This window comes from Andrographis paniculata, unplaced genomic scaffold, assembly GCF_009805555.1.
Source record: "Andrographis paniculata isolate CXL003 unplaced genomic scaffold, ASM980555v1 Contig49END, whole genome shotgun sequence".
NCBI lineage: Eukaryota > Viridiplantae > Streptophyta > Magnoliopsida > Lamiales > Acanthaceae > Andrographis > Andrographis paniculata.
The window spans coordinates 2680055-2701689 of NW_026137583.1; the positions used below are offsets into that span (position 1 = coordinate 2680055).

At 34.5% G+C, this 21635-nt stretch overlaps 2 protein-coding genes across 9 annotated transcripts; both read right to left on the bottom strand.

Annotated features, from left to right (window-relative positions):
* Positions 1–246: 246 nt before the first annotated feature.
* On the bottom strand, positions 247–8658 carry LOC127253050 (probable magnesium transporter NIPA1). Its single transcript, XM_051277464.1, has 9 exons — positions 8272–8658; positions 7934–8135; positions 7291–7347; positions 6543–6633; positions 6302–6462; positions 5717–5844; positions 5476–5613; positions 4661–4753; positions 247–642 (listed from the first exon to the last, which is right to left on the bottom strand). The coding sequence occupies exons 2-9, from the start codon at positions 8058–8060 to the stop codon at positions 418–420; spliced, it is 1020 nt and encodes a 339-aa protein (XP_051133421.1). The 5' UTR covers positions 8061–8135; positions 8272–8658; the 3' UTR covers positions 247–417.
* A 5176-nt stretch (positions 8659–13834) lies between these two features.
* Positions 13835–21503, bottom strand: LOC127253051 (uncharacterized). Of its 8 annotated transcripts, none has more exons than XR_007839190.1 (6): positions 20841–21503; positions 19388–19816; positions 18618–19134; positions 16374–17713; positions 15669–15726; positions 13835–14298 (listed from the first exon to the last, which is right to left on the bottom strand). XR_007839190.1 is itself a non-coding variant. In XM_051277465.1 (4 exons), the coding sequence occupies exons 1-4, from the start codon at positions 21427–21429 to the stop codon at positions 16774–16776; spliced, it is 2475 nt and encodes an 824-aa protein (XP_051133422.1). In that variant the 5' UTR covers positions 21430–21503; the 3' UTR covers positions 16262–16773. The 8 variants fall into 8 exon arrangements, 1 of the variants encoding a protein (XP_051133422.1); XR_007839187.1 differs by having other exon boundaries at positions 15630–15726; XR_007839191.1 differs by having other exon boundaries at positions 16370–17713.
* Positions 21504–21635: the final 132 nt, after the last annotated feature.

The following is a 21635-nucleotide window of genomic DNA, read 5'->3' on the forward strand; positions in this document are numbered from 1 at the left end:
AGCTTAACAATTATTGTAGAAACATACGAAGCACTAGTCTCAAAACACGTTTTAGATTATACCTTTCTCTTGTTATATGTGATTTGGATCTAAACTAACCACAAAAGCTCTCTATTCTTCTTTTCTAACAAAACAAGAACCTACACTAGAATAGGTCCCTCCCTTCAAATATAAATAAGATAAAAAAAAAAAAAAAAAATGCAGTCTAGTCTTGATTGGAATAATGGATGAAAGTAAGCACTGGTGTAGATACCAAAAACATAATACTTTCCTTTCCTTTTCTGTTCTCTTCTTTTTCAGATTCTATACTAAATTTCAGTCAGTATAAGTTGAGCAGATGTTTGGGAAGGTATAAAATAAGCCTGCCTACCTGCCTGCCTGCCTGCCTGCCTGCCTTTATAAGTTGCACGATTGTCATCAAACTTTAGGATTCGATACAACTTCGACATGGGATTGCCGCGGACTTGAATGGTTGGATCGATCATACTCCGGGTTTTGCACTGCTGCTGGTGCTTGGGCTGGGGAACTACCACCACCACCACCACCCATGTCCCTTGTTCTGTGAAGCAGAAATGTTCCGCTGAGGATGGTCACAAAACCACAAAGTTCGGTAACAATCTCTGATGCTGTTTGAGATTCCCCCTGAATTAAATGTAAAGGAAACACACATTGTTTATCTTGATGCTCCAAACAAAATATGAATGAATCTATAATCAACTCAGATCCAGAACAATGTGTAAACCAGCATTCCAATCACTAATCAATATTATGTTTTATCAAATAAAATAAAAAATCCATCCCACAGTCCTCAGCTTCCTAAGCTAATCTCTGCTTTTGAGGGTAACATCCATCAGTCGAGCAATGACAAAGCTCTATGGAGTTTAATCAACAACTCAGCTTGTATTTTCGATCCACGCCTAGATATGTCTTCACGTAACAGCAAATATGCTTTTTTTCGCTTCAAATGTGCCAGCTATACCCTAACAGTTATCAAATCCTTATCCAGCATGCAATGGTCTGTAAGCATGTCAAAGGCTGAGCTAGCAGCCTCCGGCTTCTTAAAACCAAGCTGCTTCAGTGAATTCCCCGATCAATCAGACTAATACGATACTCAAATCCTACGCTGATGTGGTTAAGTACGGATTTTCTCACCCCACATCGTCTCATCATCCACTCAGCATTCCCTCAAGTCCAGAGGACTATTCATTCCATTAGAATCCCCTCAGTAAAGGTTACCTGATCTCTTTGGATCATCATTGCTCCAAGATTCTGGCAAGAGCATCTCCTCCACCTATCAGAAATAAATCCCTCAAGCCTGTCCAGTTGCCCCCTTTTAGCCCATTAGCCCTCTGCACACCCAGACGCCAAAGAATGGCACCTAGAAGAATGGCATAGTCCTCTCTTCAGACTGCTTCTACCCAGAAATCTTTTTCAGTAGTCATTCCATGTGTTGAGCTTCCCTCCAGGTCAGATAATCAGCCTTCAAGCCAGCTAAAATCAGTCCTCCCATATTCCCTAGAATTTCTGGACTGGAGCCTCCGACTCCCCTCGCTCATCTAAAGACTTTTGGGGCCTTGTCAATGATCTTGGTATGATTGATCTTCCGCTTCAAGGAAATCCTTTCACATGGATTGGAAACCACCACTCTTCTTTCAGCCAATTGGACATATTTCCTTATCTCTAGCGTCACTGGCAGAGTTCCCAAAACTCTACTTGTTTAACCTTTGGCTCGAGGATCTCATTACTAATTATTATAATGCACGTGCTGTCCCAGCTTCTCTCAGAGTTAAATCCTGTTTAAACTAAAAGATTTGAAGAGAACCATTAAATCTTGGTCTGGTTACAAGTCAGGGGGACTCTAATCAGATATTGACCATCGGAGGAACTCACTGTTGTCTTTGGAAAATTCCCTCATGTCCAACTTGGAACGAAGTTATTGGCAGCAAATCTACACTTTGGCTCCTTCAGAAACAAGATGAAGCTGTATGCAGACTACTTGGATAATCGTGATTTGAACACAAGATTCTCCCACAGATTCGTATCATCTGCGCAAGCTTCCAACAGAATTCTCTCATGAGTGTCAGCAGCCAGACTTCAAACTCTTTGGACGACACATTAGGAATCTACCATCATTTCCCCAACATATTTTCCAACTCAAGACAACCTCTCCTAGTCCCTGATCAAGTTGCCTTTGGCATCCTTGCAGAGATGGTGGGAAGCACCTATCTCGGCCTTTTACTAAAAGTATTCTCTACGCTTTACTTGTGATGATGATGAAAAAGCCCGAGGCCTAGACGGTTTCAATCTAAGCTTTTTCAAAGCATTTTGGGACCTTCTTCAGCCTGACATCATGATGTTCTTTGAGGCCTTCTACACTGGCAACTTCATGGAGATTCCTTCATCACTCTCATCCAAAAAAATTCCCAAATGGAATTCGAAATGCTTTCTTGGCTATCAAATGGATCTTGAAATTCTTCTAGGTAGCAACCATACTCAAGATTAATTTCCACAAAAGTGCGTTATTCGCAGTCAAACTTTTCCTGGAATTCATCTCCTCTGCTGAATCCATTAAATGTTAGTCGGGACCACTCCCTTTACATGCCTCAGAGCTCCTATTGGTGTAAAAGGAAACCGCTATCAGTGTGGAATCCAATCCTCAATAGAGTTGATTTAAGATTGAGCGGGTGAAAAGCCAAAGTCCGCTCTTTCAGTAGGCGAGCTACACTGGTTTAATCGCCCCTTAACAAATCTCCTCTTAGCTTTCTATCTATGATCAGAATTCCCAGGCAAATCCTCTGTTCAATAGAATCTAAATTCCAGAGCTTCATTTAGGGGGACTCGAGTAATGAGCTTATCTAGTTGGAAAGCTCATTGTAAGGGGAGAATTTTGGGAGGCATTGGCCTAATCTTCGTAAATATCTCAAAAAGGCTCTGCTAACAAAATGGGCAATGAGATTCCAAGATTCAAAAGCAATATGGAGAAAAGTCTCCCTCCTCCATTTGGTCTTTCCAGTAAACCGACAACGTCCCTTCCGGACCTTTGGGCAACATCTGTAAGGTTTGGATTGCTTACAAGCAAGCAACTTTGGTTGTTGGATATGACTACAATTTTAGCTTTTGAGAGGATCCCTGGCCATCGCTTTTACAACCTCTTAGTCTTCACACGCATCTTTCACTTGGTTTGCTCTAAAACACGCTCTATCCAAGATTATGGTTGCTGGGAGAAAGGGTCAAGGGTTTGGGACAAAACTTCATCATGCCTTGTTTGATTGGGAGCATGACCATTTGGTACCCTTTGTGAATGTGATCGAGTCAGCAACTGCTCTGGCTAATAGCCAAGACAAATTTATTTGGAAGTCTAATCCTAACCAGTTCCTTCAGCTACCAATCAAATGAATATTTGTAGCTCTCAGACTTGTACCACTCCCACACATGATATCCTGTCCTATTATCTGGACTAAGAATGCTCAGCATCAAGTCAATACCTTTATTCACAAGCTTTCAAGAAGTGACCTCCCAGTTATAGATTCTTGTATCCTGAGGATATTTGGTTTCCAAGGGTATCCCACATGTGGCTCTCACACTGAGACTATTTTTCACTTATTCCTACAGTACCCCTCAACATCGAGTATGTGATCTGTTTGTGGGACATCTCTTGGGTTTGTTCATCATCAAGTGGCATTCTCGATCCAACACATCCACAAACATAGAAATTTCAAATAAAATTCTAAAGGCTGCTCTATGGACAATTTGCCACATTAGTGAACATTCTCCAATAAATATCTTTAATGCAAAAAAAGGTCCCTCCCCGCCCCCTTATGCTGCTGGAAAATCAACTCAGACAATTCAGCAATTGATAAACCAGGCAATCATCCGAGACCATTTGGGACAGACACATTATCTTCATCCTTTCAAAACATGTTGGGATAGTATACTCCAATGTTGCTAAGTTAACTGACATTTCCCACGTCCTCAAACATATGGCTCTTGTTCACTTGGGACATTGCCCCAAATTTATGCTAAGTGTGACTCCAAAATGCTTTAGAATGGACGTGTTGTACCCCACCTTGGAAGCTTAATTCAAACTTCAATAAGCTCCACCTCTACAGCTCTAGATATCCCACCATCACTTCTCGCCACATCTCTTGCTCAACAAAAGAACTGGTAGACTTATTTGCAAAATGTGGAGTTAGAGAGTCTGGTGATCCTGCAGTTTGGCTACAAATCCTTCTATTTTCTTTGTTAGGCTATTCTAAGGATTTTTTTTCCCTTAGTTCTGATACTAGTCATTACATAGTTTTTTACTATTTAGACTCCACATTTTTTGTAAAGCAATCATTTTATTTTCTTACAAGTCATCACATCAAACATTAGTTAAATAAAAAATCCAAACCTCCAAACCCAATCTAATCTCAAAGGAAACACACTTCTTAATGCTCTATTTAATTCTCTACCATGTCTGTATCTTTGGATTGTAACATGATTCATCTCCTATCACATATTTGTATTTCCTTCACAAACAAAAAGGAAAAAGAAAACGAAGAAAGATGGCATTCAACATAAATTTCAAAATATAAGTGCAAAAAATATAATTTTATAAAATAAATAAATAAATAAAAAGCCATAATCCTTGATAAAAACCTCATTTCGCTTTTGTTACCTTAAACATTATCATACTAGCGAAGATCGTCAGTGTTGTGAACATCACATAGTAAACAGGGGAAACCACAGCAGTATTAAAGGTATCCAAAGCCTGCAAATGGTGAATGTGGAAAAAATCAGAATAATCAAAATAAAACTGTTAAAAATTACAATAAAAAAAATTTAAATAAAATGGTCAATATTTACACTCCATTTGTCATATTATCATTTGAAAAGTTGATACAACAGAGTAACAAGTGTTAAAATGATGGTTTTCTCATCATCTAGTGCAATTCCTAGAGAGATTCTTCTTATTGGTGGATGCAGCAACTACCAATAAATAATGTTGATATCAAAGTCTTCTCCTACATAAGTAGAAGTTATTGTATTCCCTTGAAAGCTAAATTGTTCATGATAGAGAGTAGAAACGAAGAAAGCACAAGATTGAGATAAAAGAACAAGAGTAAGTCTCAGATGTTACTTGCATATTGACGATGGGGACGAACTTAAGCCTGTTGTTTGTGAATATAGATTTTCATTAGTCTTTTTGTTTTCGCTTTTTTTTTTTTAACCCCACACACATATCCAATAGCCCTCAAATAAATGATGTCTTACCACTTGATCTACAATTAATATAACATGCGAGGAAACCACCAAACAAGTGAACCAATAACAACTTCATTATTTCAATGCACAGACAATAAACCAAATTCTCATGGCAGTTTTTCAAACAAAAAGGAAACCAGCGTAATTCTAATCAGGGTAGTTTTAGTTTGGGTAACAGATAAGAAACTATAATTTTCATGGAAAATGGTACTAGATGATTAGGCATACCTTATTTAGATATACAATCTGCAAGACACAAAAACTAATGACCAAAATAGTGAAAAACCATGTCTGGAAGTACACGAATTGATTGGACCCAGAGAATGAAAGCTTTAAAGCAATTGCCACTGCTTTGACAGCCATAACCTACACGGACAGGAAAAGAAAATTTTGAGATTTGGCTCTTTGAATAAGACAGAGAATCGGGATTAAAAAATCAAAGGAAAAGCATAACAGAGAAGGATCTGACCGTTAGGGAACCCATGAGAGAGCATATTCCTATGTATATAACCATATATCTCTGTCCATAGCGTGGCACGTAAACAAATATTAGAACAAGGACAAGAGCCACAACCACTAGGAAGTACATAATAAAACCTGTGAAATCCAAATATATAGTTGGTTACAAGAAGAAGAATAAGAGTTCCCAAATACAAAATAATTACAATAAAGGTAATCTCAAAACTAGCATAAACCTTCCATAAGATGTATGCAATTGAAGCGACCTGCCCTAATTCGCTGATGTATCGGTAATATTGATTCCCATGGATATCACTAATGAATGCATTCAACAAGACTGTCGCATCTCATGTTTAGGTTATATCTGTGTCTGATGTTTCGTGATGTTATAGTAATGCTGCTAGCTTTTTCCAGACAAGCATTTATAAGTAAATTAGTTAATCAGTCAAGACTTAAAAATAGGTAGCCATTGGTAGCTTATAGATAGTTTGAGTAGAATATGGGAAATGAGTTCAAACAAAAATGAAGACTCGTAAACTTCAGGCCTATTGACTTGGACAAATAACACAAGGCAGCGAGGAGAATCAAAAGCTACCTGGCTCAGTTGCATAATGCCACACTTGTTTAACAGATTCAATATCCCTCTCCAATGGTGCATGTAAGACAATGGTGACAGAACCTACCAAACAGAGAATACAGCCAACCACTCCGAAAATGTGTAACCTCTCATTCAAAATAAAGTGAGCTAACACTGCACTGCATAGTAATTTATTTAATCATGATTTCATCTAAACAGGCTGCTGTGAGAATATTATGATAATGCAGTACTGCCATACCTGAAAATGATACTTAATGCTCCCAACGGGGTTACAAGAATAGCTGGAGCAAAGGCATAAGCAGCAAAATTTGCAGCCTCCCCAAGAATCACTGCTCACACATGTATAGCAATGATAAATATATAACACAAATATGCTAATTTTTTATTATTTATGGAACCAAAAGTTCTGAAGGTTTATGGTTTATAAAAAGATTATGAAAATATAGCTGACATCATGACCAAAAGAATATGACAAGCATTTAAAGAAAATAAGATTTATATGAAGTTAAATAAACTTTCGTTTTATTTAAGTGTTTATAAAATGTGATTTAGTTCTCACATGTCAGAGAGACTGTCTCCCCATTAGGAACCTATCAGAGTTCTGATTTGAACAAATGTTAGTATTAGACCAGTTCTTGTGGCATTTTCACATTTATCTAATGCAAATTAAGTCTTTCTTCAGGTAGATGACAATTCAAGAAAAGCATACTCATACCGTTCGGATGCTGTCAATTTAAAAGTGAGATTCTAGACAAATCCAGAAATACAAATAGTATTATTGCATATTTTAAAATTTTATAAGTAAATGAAACCATACAACCATCCATTCTCATCTTCAGTAGGAAAATTCCAACAATGTACATGCAAGAGCAGGATTCATATCTTTAAATGACTCCACATCACATGAAGAAATGACCATAACACAGTCAAAAAATAAAGTTCTATAATTTGTCATCCATCAACAATATGTGCTGAAAGGATCTTACTTGCAATCATGCCACCCCACCACCAAGGTTCTTTCAAATATCCGAAACCTCCATCGCCTGAACAGAAAAATAGCCTTCAAAACATAGGTTTAAAATGAAGTTTCCCGAGTAGAGAAGAACCAATGTAAAGCTTTTCAGGCGTACTTAATACAAACATAACCACTTTCAGAGCTAAAATCGATAACTATTTATTGTAATATCATCATTTCCTCTACAGGGCCATACAGTTTTAAACACATACATTAGAATTCCCAGTTCGAGTGTAAAATCACACAAGCTAGTGGTTCCAAATAAACTCTTGTCCAACTTCTTCATCTATATTACCCAGATATGTGAGTCCCACAAATGTTGCTATCCAAAATATTTTCTAAATCTCTATGCAATTTGGCGACTAGTTTTTTCTTGTAGACCTTGCTGTAAAAGAATATATATTTTGTTGTACCTGAAATTTGGTAGATACACTCCACATCCTCTATCGTGTGTGTCATTAACCAAACAACTTAACCCTCTCCATAATGCTTATTCCTTATGATTTGATTTTTTACTAGTCACTAGCAGAACCATCATGCTTCAGATTCACAATATTTTCAAGTACAAACGAACGAAATCATAAAACTAAAGGCGCAGATCAAAGAAAACTTACTTGCTCGTGTTCCCGTTTCCCCAGACCTTTTTAATCCCATTTTCTTTATGATGAAGCTTGAACCGATAAAAACGCTGGAAGATATCGCTAAAAGAAACCCTCGGACATTGTCTGATACTCCCACCATTTTTCAAAATAAAAAAATGGAGGGGTAAACACAAGAATCCTACTACGAAGAACTTCAATTCACCCACGGCATATCCTGAAAACAGCAATCTAACAACTCAAATCACAATCACTTACATGCGTTACATTACAACCAAAACGGATACACTCACACACAAATGCACATCCATATCTGAAAAAACAAAGACAGGCAGTAAAGTAAGCCTTCCAACCTTCTTGGCTGCCATTTGCATGCGGAGAAAATGAGTAGAAACTTGCTCCGATCAATTTTTCAATCAACACCAAAAACCAGAAGCCTCAATAGACCTCCGGACACGGAAATCCTTGTTCGGTTGGTACCCCCCTCCCCCTCCACTCTCTAAAGAGACAAAAACTCAAGTGCAGAGCGATAGAATCCCAAAGACGTGCGCTACACTACGATTGGAGACTCAGCTCGCGTCGGCGTGGCCCAATTCGTTTTCCTTCTCCTTTCGTCGTGTGCAGCGAAATGGAGGAGAGAAAGAGAATCAGAAATGATGCGAGGCTGCATCGAGCCCACATTTATGGCCTCACTCGCTCACTCGCAATCAATCTACCTTCTCTTCTCGGCCTCGCCTTCTCCTGCCATTCTTTTACACGTCTTTGATATTTTATTATTTTTCCTTTTTTTTTTTTTTCTTTCCTGTTTTCCTATTCGCCGAGACGATTCGGGACGTGTCAGATGGCTCGTTTGTTTGAGTTTCGATGTTGTTTATAATTGAAATATTGATTTTTTAATATTAATATTTAAAATAATAATAATAATAATAATAATAATTTAATATAAAATAATGTTATTTGAAAATTAATTATTATATCAAAAGTAATTTAAATTAAAAATATATATATAAAAATAATTACAAGTGTTTTATAAAAAAAATTTTAATATTAAAAAAAAAATAAATGTAATTTTAAAAGCGAATTAAATAAAAAAATAATAACATTGTTTCGGGAAATACGGCCAACTTTTTAATGAGACTAAAGAGTAGGATAATATTATTTAAAATTAATTTTAAATCACAATTAAATAATTACAATTTTTAAATTAATAAAAAGATAAATTGCATAATACTTTTATTATAAATAAATAAATAAATAAAATTTCAACCTCTAATTTATTTTAATATAAGAAGACACAATAAATAAAATAATGGTACTTTATACATTTATAATAAAATATAAATATTCATATGATGTAATTTACTCAAATAAAAATAATAGGGATCATTATGGCATTGATTAGCACAGCACTGATATATTAATAATATTCTATGTTTCTTGACAACATATGTATTTGATATTTGTCCGGTTGTATTTAAAAATATATTTATATTACATAAATATTATTATATTTTTTATCATACAATATTAATAAGATATTTAATTAGAGATTATAAAATTATTTAAAATAAATTTAATAAAAATATACAGTTTTAAAAATTTAGCATCAATTTATTTATTCAAGGTTTGTTTGTCCAATAATTTTTTTCGATACCATTTTTAATATATATATTATTTTTCTAAAAATATTATATTCAACATAAAATATTATTTTTTATTTTTCGATACAATTCTTAATACATCACATAAAAAAAAATAAAATAAAATAAAAAATTCTCAACTGAAAACAGTAAACAAATAAAACCTTATTTATGTATTCCTTCTCTCTTGCTAATTTTTCAAATCTCCCCAATTCCCCTTTGCAAGACAAAGGCTGCAAATGCGGCTTTCGCTGCATTTTTTTTTTTTAATATAATGTTTTTTAAATATTATATTTATTTAATATTTATAATAATTATAGGTTAAAAATATATAAACAATATATATATAAATGTCATTTTATAGAGAATAAATTTTTTTATAATAAAAATAAAAAAATTAAATATATATATTGATTATAATATAATTTGATAATCAAATCACACAATCACTACAAAAAAAATAATCTATTTGTAACGAAATTTCGTCCCTAAAGTTCACGTAGCTAACGTAATTCTATTTCTAATTTCGTCTCCAATGTCATTAGTAACGGAAAAAGTAGATTTAAAGACAAAAAAGTTTTGTTACAAAAATAATTTTTTCTTGCAGTAAATTTTAATTTTATCAATTAAATTTAATACACATTTATATTATTTTATTCGTTATCCATCGAATCAATACACATCAAAACTCTTCAAACTCCAACCAAATCTAAACATAAAATAAACAACAAAATTCAAACTCATCTCAAAATTCAAATAAAAACCAAACTCAAACTCAAATCTCCCCAGACCCGTCTAAAGAAACACACAATTTGAAGCATTTGTAGGCCAGTTTGAAAGCTTTAAAAACTATTTTATGGTTAGCCCTTCTAATTTTGTATCTGTATTTACCGTGCCTAATTTGCATATTATTAAATTTAAGTAGAAATGTATCTAAAATGCATTCGAAAGTGATTTTCTACGAATTCTTACATAAAAATAAATAAATAAATAATCAAGATGACAAGATATTACTCCCTCCGTCCCAGATATCGTGTCTGTTACACCCGTAGACACGGTATATTTACGAGGGATGTAATTAGTAGATAATTAAGAATGTATTAGTTAAAATAATTATCCTATAATATAAATAATTATAAATTAAGATTAAGATAACTAATTAGTTTAATTAAAATTAAAAATAAAATAAAATTTAAAAATTTAAAATGAGATTAAAGTGTGTAATCATTTTCCAGAAAAGTGACATAATATATAGGACGGACAGAAACATAAAAATAATATGATAATATCTATTCACTACTTACAGCATATTTTATGTATACATTTAGTCAATACAACTTAAATATATATATATATATAGCACATGGAAAATATATATTTATAAAGCATATAATCACTTTTTATTATACCTTCAAACTTTTTATTTTCCCATGCAACTACTTTGGTTGTTGTAATAACTTTTTCGTCTCTCTATCATTATTTTTTCGGTTGCAAAAACGACAACACTAACAGAATCTATATTTGCTGTCGCAAAAATTTTCTATTTTAGTTTGATTTTGTTTTCAAAGTCCATGTTCAAATTGGGGTGTCATATGAAAATATGTTGGCCGAATTGAACAAACCGACAAATATATATCATATTTTTCTTGTCAAAGAAAATTTAAAATAATAAAAAAAAATTATTAATAACTATTTACGCTAAAAGATTATAAAATTCATTCTAACATATTCAAATAAAATATTAAAAATAAATAATAAATAATGCCTAAACTAGGGTCTTGATTGTATCAACTTAATCTCTTTTACAGATATTGTCGTTTCAAGAGATTATTATCAATATTTTTACAAGCTTTTAAATCTCTTTCATATTTACGATTTTTTATAATTTGTTCGGTCAGATTGTAAATTTGTTAATATAAATGTTGGATTTTTTTTATTTTTTTTTGTATAAATGTCTTTTTTATTGTCATGCTTGTAAATAACTTATTCCCTTGAAGCAAATGATGTAAATAAGGAAAAAAAATAGTGTGACATTAACTTTATGTTCATTCAAACTATGATAAAATTTTCCATTCTCCCAAAATTAACAACACTCAATCGAAAAAGTTAAACTCTAAATTAACAAAGACTAACTTGAATTGAAATTAAAATTATTCAATATTAACAACACTAAATCAAAAAATCTAATTACAAAATGGAAAAAAAAAAAAAGGTTCCATGGTACTAGATTTTTTTCTTTCTAAAAAAAAAAAAAAAACATCACCAAGTTTGTCCCCCATTGGAAGATCTTTGACTATTTGGGACCGACGATCCCAGTCGAATATTTTTACTTACACATTTTTACTATAGATTGACACGTTCTATTGTAAAAATTTTATATGTAGAATAAAATAATAAGAATATATATATATATATATATATAAAAGAAGATGAAGAAGATTGTTGGAATAAGTACATTATTGGGATGCCTTGAATTCGGTATTTCAATATCCCCGAACCAGACGGTATGGGCTAACTCCATAGTCTATTTTGACTATTTGGTCTAATTTTTGGGTCAAGTCAGCTAAATGTAACTTTAAATGTGCTAATATTTTGAAACTCTAATAAAATTATTCTCTATTTTGCTCGCCTATAAAATGTTTAGTTTGGCCTAATCTATTTATTAAAAAAAGTCAATTCAAAATTTTTTGTAAAATTTTTTTATTTAAATATTTACATAGACCAGACTTAAGTTTTAAAAAAAAAAAAAAAAAAAAAACCTTTTTAAATTAAAGCATTATTGTTATTTTTTATAAAAATATTTTTTCATTATTATATATTAGGGTATGTTTGTTTGGAGATTTGAATTTTGAGTTGGGATTTGAATAGTAAAAATTTTGAATTTGAATAGTTGTATAATGTGATATAAATAGGTGTTGATGTAATGATTTGAATGTAAAATTGATTTTTAGTATAATATAAAAAATGAAAAATAGGTGTTTGATTTGATGTTTTTGGTGAAAAAAAAAATTGGATGAATATTGTATATAAAATCCAATTCACCAAACAAAAACACCCTAAAAATAACTTTCTATCTAATAATAATATTATTAAATAATTTTAATTATGAATTTATTATAAAAAAATAAAATTTTTAACTTTTTTATATAAATTAAATGATTGTATCTATTTTTTCTTTAAGTACTAAATTTGCAAATAAATAAATAAATAAAATTATTATGTAGTAAGTTTGTAGGTCGCTTTTAAAAAAATCACTCATGTTTTTAAAATATTTTTTTTTAGACTTATAGGCCCGGTTTAGACCAGACCTATTTAGCCAAAGTCTAGTCTGGCCTATTACCACCTCTAATTTGAACCAAATCGAACAAATACCCAAAATCACGAATCATATTCGAATAAAAAAGTTTGATTAACCAAAAATATTTTCAATATTTGCAAATAATTCGAACCGAATCGAAATGTAAAAAAATACATTAAAAATAATTAAAATTTCCAACTAAGTAAAAATATTTGTAAATATTCCAAACCGTCGAACCAAAACCAAACCTAATATAATTATTAATATAAATTCTAAGATATAATAATATAAATATATTCAGTTCGGTTAATCGAACCGAAAAAAATATAAAAAATCAAAATCGGAATCGAATCGAACCGAACAAATATCAAATATACACTATTTGTATTTGAAACGAATTTTCTCGGTTAACTAAAAATTTGATTCGATTCAGTACGGTTCAACGGTTCGGTCGATTTTTTTGCCCACCCCTATTGGTAAGAGCAAAGACACCAACATTAGAGTAATGTAAAATGATCTTGCAATATAAAACATATCAACTAAGTATCGACTATCTTATATATTTGTGTTTTTGATCAACCACCGAAGCCTTAGGTGTAATTTATATCGATGTGGTAGCTACGTCAATGATTTACTACGGTACGTAACATTGGGAGCTAGACACTAATATCACATATGCCTATTAATTGAAAGGTGATATAGCGTTCAATCTCTTTTCAATGTGATTAATGCTCACATGTTTCAGGGTTCCTCATGAATTTGCATTCAAAAATGTTAATTTTTTAACTTACTAGTAGTATTTGTTCAGTATTTGCATATTTGCACTAATTCGTTTAGAGCATGAAATGAACAAAACTAGTTGATGGAATTAAGAAGCTTGGTGCATGTAGCTAAGCCAGGAGAGGAAAAGCTTTCACTTGTGCTGTGTTGAGTGGGAATTAAGGGGTGGCTGGTACTAATGCTACTCTCATCTCATCATACTAATAATGTACCAACAAAACCTTGAAAATAGCCTTAACTTTTTAATACATCAAATATACATACATATATATATATTGGAGTTGTCATACTCCTCCTATCCAACTAGGCCTAATTAGAGTGTCAAAATCTTCAATCATCTTTCAATGTTCATATACTCTTCTGAATCCTGACCAGTTCCACTCTAAATAACCAAATATCAAAAATCACCTAAGCATCAATCAAACAGAAGATCCAAACATATCATTTCTTTTTAGTCCAGCCACAAAGCCAAGTAGGCATAGAAATCATTTGTTGCTCTTAACTATATATAATTTATTTTTAAAAAAAATGAAGAGAGGAAACTAAAGGGGTAACGCGCAGAAAATGGGCAAGAAAAGCCAAAAAGAAAAAGATAGATCATATCCTGATTGAAACCGATGATGCAGCTCTCAACCCACAGTTCAAACATCCAGCGTTGCCACCTATAGTAAAAGAAACAAAAACGAAAAAAAAAAAAAAAAAGAGAAAAAAAGGAAATAAACAAGCATGAGGGATGATTACCGAAAAAAAATACAAGTAAAAATCCACCATCTTATTATCTCCATCATATACTCTGAATAGACTTGAAATTTATCTCCACAATTATATCAGCCAAGACCGCATATAGAAAACTGCTTCTAGATATCCTATTCACATGACAAATATAACATCTCGAATATTTTCTCAATGTCACACTACCATCTTAATTAATAAAGCTTGTTGGAAAAGAACATACAACACTTGCAAGGATGATGAATGTTCGAACATCTCTCATTTTAATGGTCATATACATATAATAAGGGTGAATATACTAATGCTGGATATGATGGGATTATATAATAGAAGTGTATTGATTAAGACACAAAGAGTATATAATCTCATCATATCCTCCAAAGTAAACACACCCTACTGGTATACAGACATCCAGGCAAAATCTTTAGGAGATGATTACAGATCAAAGACTATGAGGCAAGGACTTTGGAAGGAATTTCAACAATGAAGTGCTCAACTTTAGGGAAACATTTGATTCCATGCATAACAATATAATGTCCAAGTGAAAACACATTCCCAATAGTAAGCCTATAACTCTATTCAAAGGGAGTGCCATAAATAAAAATCTATTATCATGGAATTTTCTATAAGAAACAAGTGATTTCATTTGGGGAAAATAGAATATAAAAGATAGCTAAATATTATATTAACAGAAAACTTATAATCGTTGAAAAGCCTAGAATACATAAAAGCTAATGTTTCTTTAGAGTTTGGTTTCAATTTTTGTACTATGCAAACAATGGCGATTTTCAGTAAAAATATATTATTTTCTCACAAAACTTCATATCCAAACCAATATTCAAACAAAAAACCAAACTCCAAACAAAATGGCTGCAAAATAGATCTAGAGATCCTGCACCTTCCCATCCCGCCAACAAAAAATGAACAGCCAAACTAATTACAGATTAAACAAAGCTGCGTCTAAAGGATGTCAGTATGCATGAAGCATTTCATGTGTAGACTGGGAAAATTCAGGACAACAAAAACTGTATTGCCCCTCTTCCAGAATGTCAGTCACAGTGAACATGGAAAGTAGAAAACAACATAACTTAAATAGAAAAGATGAAACATGCATGTGCCAGTAAGATAATGCCAAGCACCAGAATGAACAAATAACCACTAAAAAGATGGAAGAATTTTCATCAATGACTACAATAAACACATCTATATTACATAGTTTAAAAACCGAACTGGAAGCAGCTATATACGCAAGAGAAAATACCTGTCATTAAAGAAACAAGGATTTGAACAAGAAACTAACCAACCAACCAACCAACCAGGCAACATCTGACTTTGTATCTGCTTTAACAGAACCATGCCTAGCCAAACATTTTAGAAGAGGAAAAGAAAAAGGAGGGGAGAAAAAAGAAGAGAAGAAAAAAAAAATAGAAAGATAGAGATGAGAATAAAAAATGGAGGGCATATATCAATAAATTCAGTCTTTCCATGTTCCAATCCAACAGTTTCAGCCATCATTCCCAATTCAAAATTCATCATTGCTCTGCTATGAACCTGCTACCTGATTACTATAATTGTGCAGATTAATCTTTATGGAATGAAATAGGTCTGTCAGATCAATAACTCGAAATTGAACTCAACATATGCCATAATAAATATAAATAAAAAAGTCCCCCACCAACTCCACCACTTCATTAGCATGCTGGAATAGATCATATGAGCACATATCTATCCAACAAGCAAATTAGCTCAAGAACAGAACTTCAAGCACATAATCAATACTGTTGTAGTTTATCATCTAATCAAGGCTATAGACTCAATAAACTCAATTTTGACACCCACATAATCATATTACAGTAGAAATTTTTTTAACACAATATATTAAGAGAAAAGGCATATGAGTAAGGTGGCATTCTGTTCAAACAATTAGAAATTACACAGTAATTGCAGGAACTCAACCAAATTGCACATACAGTATATTATAGAAAATAAGAATTCAACTACCTACACTGATAGAGGTTAAGTCAGCATGGATCAATGAAAATAACAGTTTCATGGTAGAATCTGAGTTAGGCAGACATAGTCCTTCAACTGTTCTACCAAGTCATGTATGGCTCCATACTTCAGCAGATTCTACTTGCCTTCTAACCTGCAAAAGAAACAACAGAAGTGCAATCATCACTTGAAGAGTGGCAGACTGCCTAACTATCCCAACTGACAAAATACAAGACCAATCTCTGGTGGGATCATTTCACCAATCAGCGGTTAAACATCAACACGGAAATTGTAAACAGTATTGCAGCATCAATTTTCTATTTTTGATTTTGTTAAGCACCCATCTCTTTTCCTTGAAGTCATTTCAAGAACTCCCATCTCTGGCCACCTCATCACTGTTCAAATGGATCAACTCAATCAACCTGCTCACAGAGATCATCAGATATGAAGGACTTGTCATTCTCATTCTTTAATTCTTCATCTCTTTGTTCAACTGGAACAGCATCTTTCATATTATTAAGATTATTTTCAGGAGAATTTAATGGGGAGTGCTTCCTGTGTTTTGACTTGGATTCATCTGAATGATGTGAAGACTTCTTGCTGCCTTTCCGATGCTTTCCTTCAGCCGACCTTGACCTAGATCGCCTTTTATTTGTTTTTCTTGATTTATTCTCTCGGCTCTTTTCATGTTTCTCAGTTGAGTTATGCTTTCCTTCCGGTGATCTGGACAATGTCCGTCTCCGGTGCCTAGACCTGCTTTCTTCCAAAGATCTTCCCCCATTTCGATCTACTGAAACTGATCTGGAACGTTTTCTGCTACGATTCTTGGACCTTTCTTCCTTTCGGCTGTCTCTTTTATCATTATTGTCATGTTTAAGTTCATCAGACATTGACCTAGAACGTCTTCTATGTTTTGATTTCTTCGATTCATCCCCAGAAGATGAAGACCTTCTCCTATGACGGCGAGGAGATCTTGAATCAGGTCGGGTCGACTTTCTTGATCTTCCAGTTGGACTTTCTCGACGCCTGGGAGAATCCACATCATCACGATATGACTTCTTAGCTCGAGGGCTTGCACTTCGGCTCCTCCTTGAAATAGGTGACTCATTATCACGTGATCTACCCAGGTCTCGCCTCCTGTCACTACCACCCCTACCATCACGATAGTATCTTCGTTCTTTCTCATAACTTGAGCGGTAGCGAGATCTAATAGGTGATCTAGATCTATAGACTCTGCTTCGGTGAGTAGGAGGTGAGAACGAGCGAGATCTCCGTCTTGTCCGATAACTGACTGGAGATACTGACTTGGACCTTGACCTAGATCTTGACTTGGCACGGCCAGTGGATGGTGACCTGAAACACCATGTCTGATTAGTTTAGAATGGTTTCATATAGAACTACTGAAGAAAGCAAAGAAAGAAAACAGATATGGATGTATCAAATAGAGGAACAAAATATGATATGTAGTAATGCTACTTCAAACCTCATGATGGATCTTGGTGTCACAAAAACATTTCCAGATACAACACATTCTTGCAAACATAACAAAAAACAAATGCAGATAGCTATTAAGTGATTGGAATAGAGACCGATTTTTCATTTAGTAGTAAACAATTAGACATTGAGTGAATATAACCATATACAGAAAATGAACAGGGCCTAACAGGCTAACACTACTCATGTATCTAACATGGATCATGGAAACTTTACATGGTTAAAGTAAAATTCCAGGCAAAAATAATTAAGCCACCATCAAAAATAGATTAAAATAAAGAAAGGGTCAGAGTGCAAAACAAGTACAATAATTTCATGGCTCATAATGCTGTATTGTCTCAATTCCGGTGCATGGAACTATCAGGTAAATATCATAAGCAAGCTTGAAAGTTTCAATAAGGGATATATATATATCCTAGCTAGCATTTTTTTTTTTTGAATCATCAAAGGCCACAAACAATCACTTACCTCTGTAGAGAAAGTGAAAAACAACAAAGATGAAATGGCTAAACAGGCTATGATGTCCCTGAATGTTTAATTGACACTTCCATGGAAACACTAAGGACAGACTGATAATGGATCGAATCACCTTGCTAGAAGATATAATAGAAAATAGCCACATAATTACATAAATATATTCATATTTATCCTTATATGGAATATAGATTTTATGTGAACTTTGCCTCTTCAGGAGTTCATAATGTGAACTCACATCAATGATACTGACAAAATTTTCTTCATTAGTATCAGATATTCAACATACCGAGATTTTTCATTAGGTTCCTTTTCAGGAACAATCACTCCATCAGCTTGCAACTTCCTACTTATTTCTGCAGCCCTAGCTGCGGCTAATTCTGTGGCAGTTTTCATTGTTGCAGCCCGGCTAGCTGCCTGCTGTGCTGTCATTGTTTGCTGCATTAGGAGGGCCTGCTGAAATTGCATCTGCTGCATAGCAACAGCTTGCTGCATGACCATAGGTAATGAAGATGAACCCAATTGAGAATTCAGAACGGGCTTTGGAGGAAGAGTTTTAGCCATTTCAACATTCAGAGGACGGCCCCCAACATCCATATTGTTCAATGCTAAAGCCGAAGTGGCTTCTTCCGGTTTTGAGTATTCAATGAAAGCAAAATGTTTAGAATCGGTAATTGTACAATCAACAACTGTACCACAAAAGCCGAAGAGTTGTTTCAACTGATCCACAGTGAGAAGTGGATTGAGGTTACTAACTTGAACAGTCTTTTTGAGAGAATCAGCTTTCTTCTCATCATCAGCTGAACCTACGAGATGCAGAAAATCAACAATAGTTACATTGTTAACAATACCAGCAATGGGAGTGATCAGATTTATTGGCTCATAAGAGAATTTGGCTTTATTACTGTATGAAAAGAAGGGGACCTAAGACAGAACATAAAAATAAAAAAATAAAAAAAACTGTATTGTTTAATCATAACAATGTCTTAGACAAACTACAAATTACTGATGCAAGCATGCAAACAGCCAATTAAGAATAAAAGCATAGATAAATCTTACTTGAGCCTTTTGTCGATTGAGCTTGAGCTGCAGCATGAGCTTGAAGGGCTTGGGCAGCAACAATTGCCTGAGCAGCAGCCATTGCAGCAGCTGAAGGTGCCATTGGCACTTGACTAAGAGTTCCCATTGTAGTGGTTGCAGCTAAAGCAGTCATCAGCAGATTATGAGGAGGGTGATTAAACTTGCAGATAGTACTTGCACATCGTCCATTAAGGTATTCTCGACATATTTCCCCCAACGATGACCCAATGCCAGGTAAAACAGCTCCACCAGAGGCACCAGAAACAACACCTGGAACCATACCTAGCAGCCCGGGAAAAGCACCAGACACAGAACCAGAATAATTTGGCATGTTGGGCATGGTTTGGTTAACTAGATTAGGATATGATGCTGCAGGAGCCAGACCAAGTAGCCCTCCAGTTGGAGTTCCTAAACAAAAGAAATGCAAGAACCTTTATATTCTCCTTTCTGTAGCAGTGGCAACATGAGGCAAAACAAGAATATATAAACCATTACAAGGAGAGAGCATAAAGCCATAAGATGTCAGCAATATTTAGCATATTATAAGAAGTGTCTTCATTTTGAAAATACAGATGCAAAACACTTCACAGATATTATTATAATTAATACAAGGGACAGAAAATAAGGAAAATATATGGTCCAGTAGTCGAGAGCAATCAATCGTGAATAAACATCTGACTCACAATGTTATAAACAAAGCTCAAAAAATGAACAAAACAAGAAACTAAGTAGGACTCAAAGTTTATAAGCAACCATAAAACTCAATTGAATCCTCTGGCTGCATATATACAAATATAATCTATGGATCTAAATATCACTATTAAAAGTTTCAAACCTTAACCAACATTCGCACTACCATTTATCCACTGCAACCAAGAATTTTACCACTGCCTATCATAAGGGTAAGGCCAGCAGCATTACCACCTGAGTTGCATAAAACCATCATAAGCTGATTCACCCGACACCTGCATACACATTCCTAAGAAGTGTCGGAGCAGTCACCATAATTATGTTAGCAAGAAAACAAAATGCACTAATTATATCAACCTAAGCCGCGTGCATACAATCTTAAGCATTGTATCAGGTCCGGAACCAAAGCCTAACATTGATACGAAGACAACTGAATCCACACCCAGATTCCAATGTGGAAATAACTGTTAAATGCTGTTGATGAACAAGTATGCACTTCTCACTAAATAATAACTCACTGAGGTCATCCAAACTACACATTATCCACCAAGGTAATCTTAGAACGATATTGAGGATCCACTACATGAGATTAACTAGCCATTCATACAAAACAAACAGTAAAAGCTTTATATGCTACACCTTGCATCAATCAGTTGTATAAAGGTTAAGTTTGCCAATCAAGTGAAAAGATTAATGAAGAACAAAACAACCCCATAGTTCTAAACCAGGAAGAAAATTTCACCTGAGCTAAAGAAAACTGGGAACGGACTTCCCATAATTGGCTTCCCATTGCAGTCCACATTCACCATATAATTACCCCTCTTTGGCACCACATAAGTCACGCTATAACTTCCATCCCCCATATCCTTAACTATGCCCTCCAGATCATCCCCCCCAACACCCACCCCTGGCGCCACACGAACCTTAACCTGGGCTCCACCACGAACCACCTTACTCCCTTCGGCATCCTTGGTTACCACCGTGAACGTGGCCCCGACGCACGCTGTCCCGCCTGCAATCCCAGCGCCTTGCGCCGTGCACCTCGACGGGTCCACAGGCCCCACAGAGACGTCTTTATCTGACAATCTCTCGTCATCGTCAGAGTCGGAAGAAGCAGAAGGCGCGACCGAAGGGGATTGTGGCTGTGGGAGCAGAGATTTATTGAAGGTTGCTTCGAATGCGGCTTTGGCAGCGGCGTCCTTCTCGGCATCGCTCTTCAGCTTGGCTTCTTCAGCGTGCTTCACCCATATGGGCTTCGGTGCCGCCGTGACCGTGACCGCCCCCGCCGGATTGTTATTGCTGGCGGTATTATTGTTCCGATCGGCGGCCATGTCGTTGGTAACTTGTTGCGAAACGGCCAAACCCTAATTTTTGTGGATTTAGAGCGAATAAGAGAATGGGATTTCGCATCCGGAGATATGCTGCGATATAAATCGGGTGGGGCACCCGACCCATATATTCGATTTTCACCCTTTGTATCTTTTCTACTCATTAGCCAACTCACTTTCGGTAAAAATTTCAGATGGTGTTCTTTCGG

Excerpts from the sequence above, each read along its gene's own strand:
- LOC127253050 (XM_051277464.1), bottom strand. The coding sequence starts at position 8,060 with ATGGTGGGAGTATCAGACAATGTCCGAGGGTTTCTTTTAGCGATATCT. Across the intron at positions 6,463-6,542 it reads GCATTAAGTATCATTTTCAG|TGCAGTGTTAGCTCACTTTA; the intron begins GTATGGCAGTAC and ends ATTACTATGCAG. Across the intron at positions 643-4,660 it reads CTAGTATGATAATGTTTAAG|GGGGAATCTCAAACAGCATC; the intron begins GTAACAAAAGCG and ends CATTTAATTCAG.
- LOC127253051 (XM_051277465.1), bottom strand. The coding sequence starts at position 21,429 with ATGGCCGCCGATCGGAACAATAATACCGCCAGCAATAACAATCCGGCG. Across the intron at positions 19,817-20,840 it reads CCCAGTTTTCTTTAGCTCAG|GAACTCCAACTGGAGGGCTA; the intron begins GTGAAATTTTCT and ends TCTTTTGTTTAG. Across the intron at positions 19,135-19,387 it reads TCAATCGACAAAAGGCTCAA|GTTCAGCTGATGATGAGAAG; the intron begins GTAAGATTTATC and ends TGCATCTCGTAG.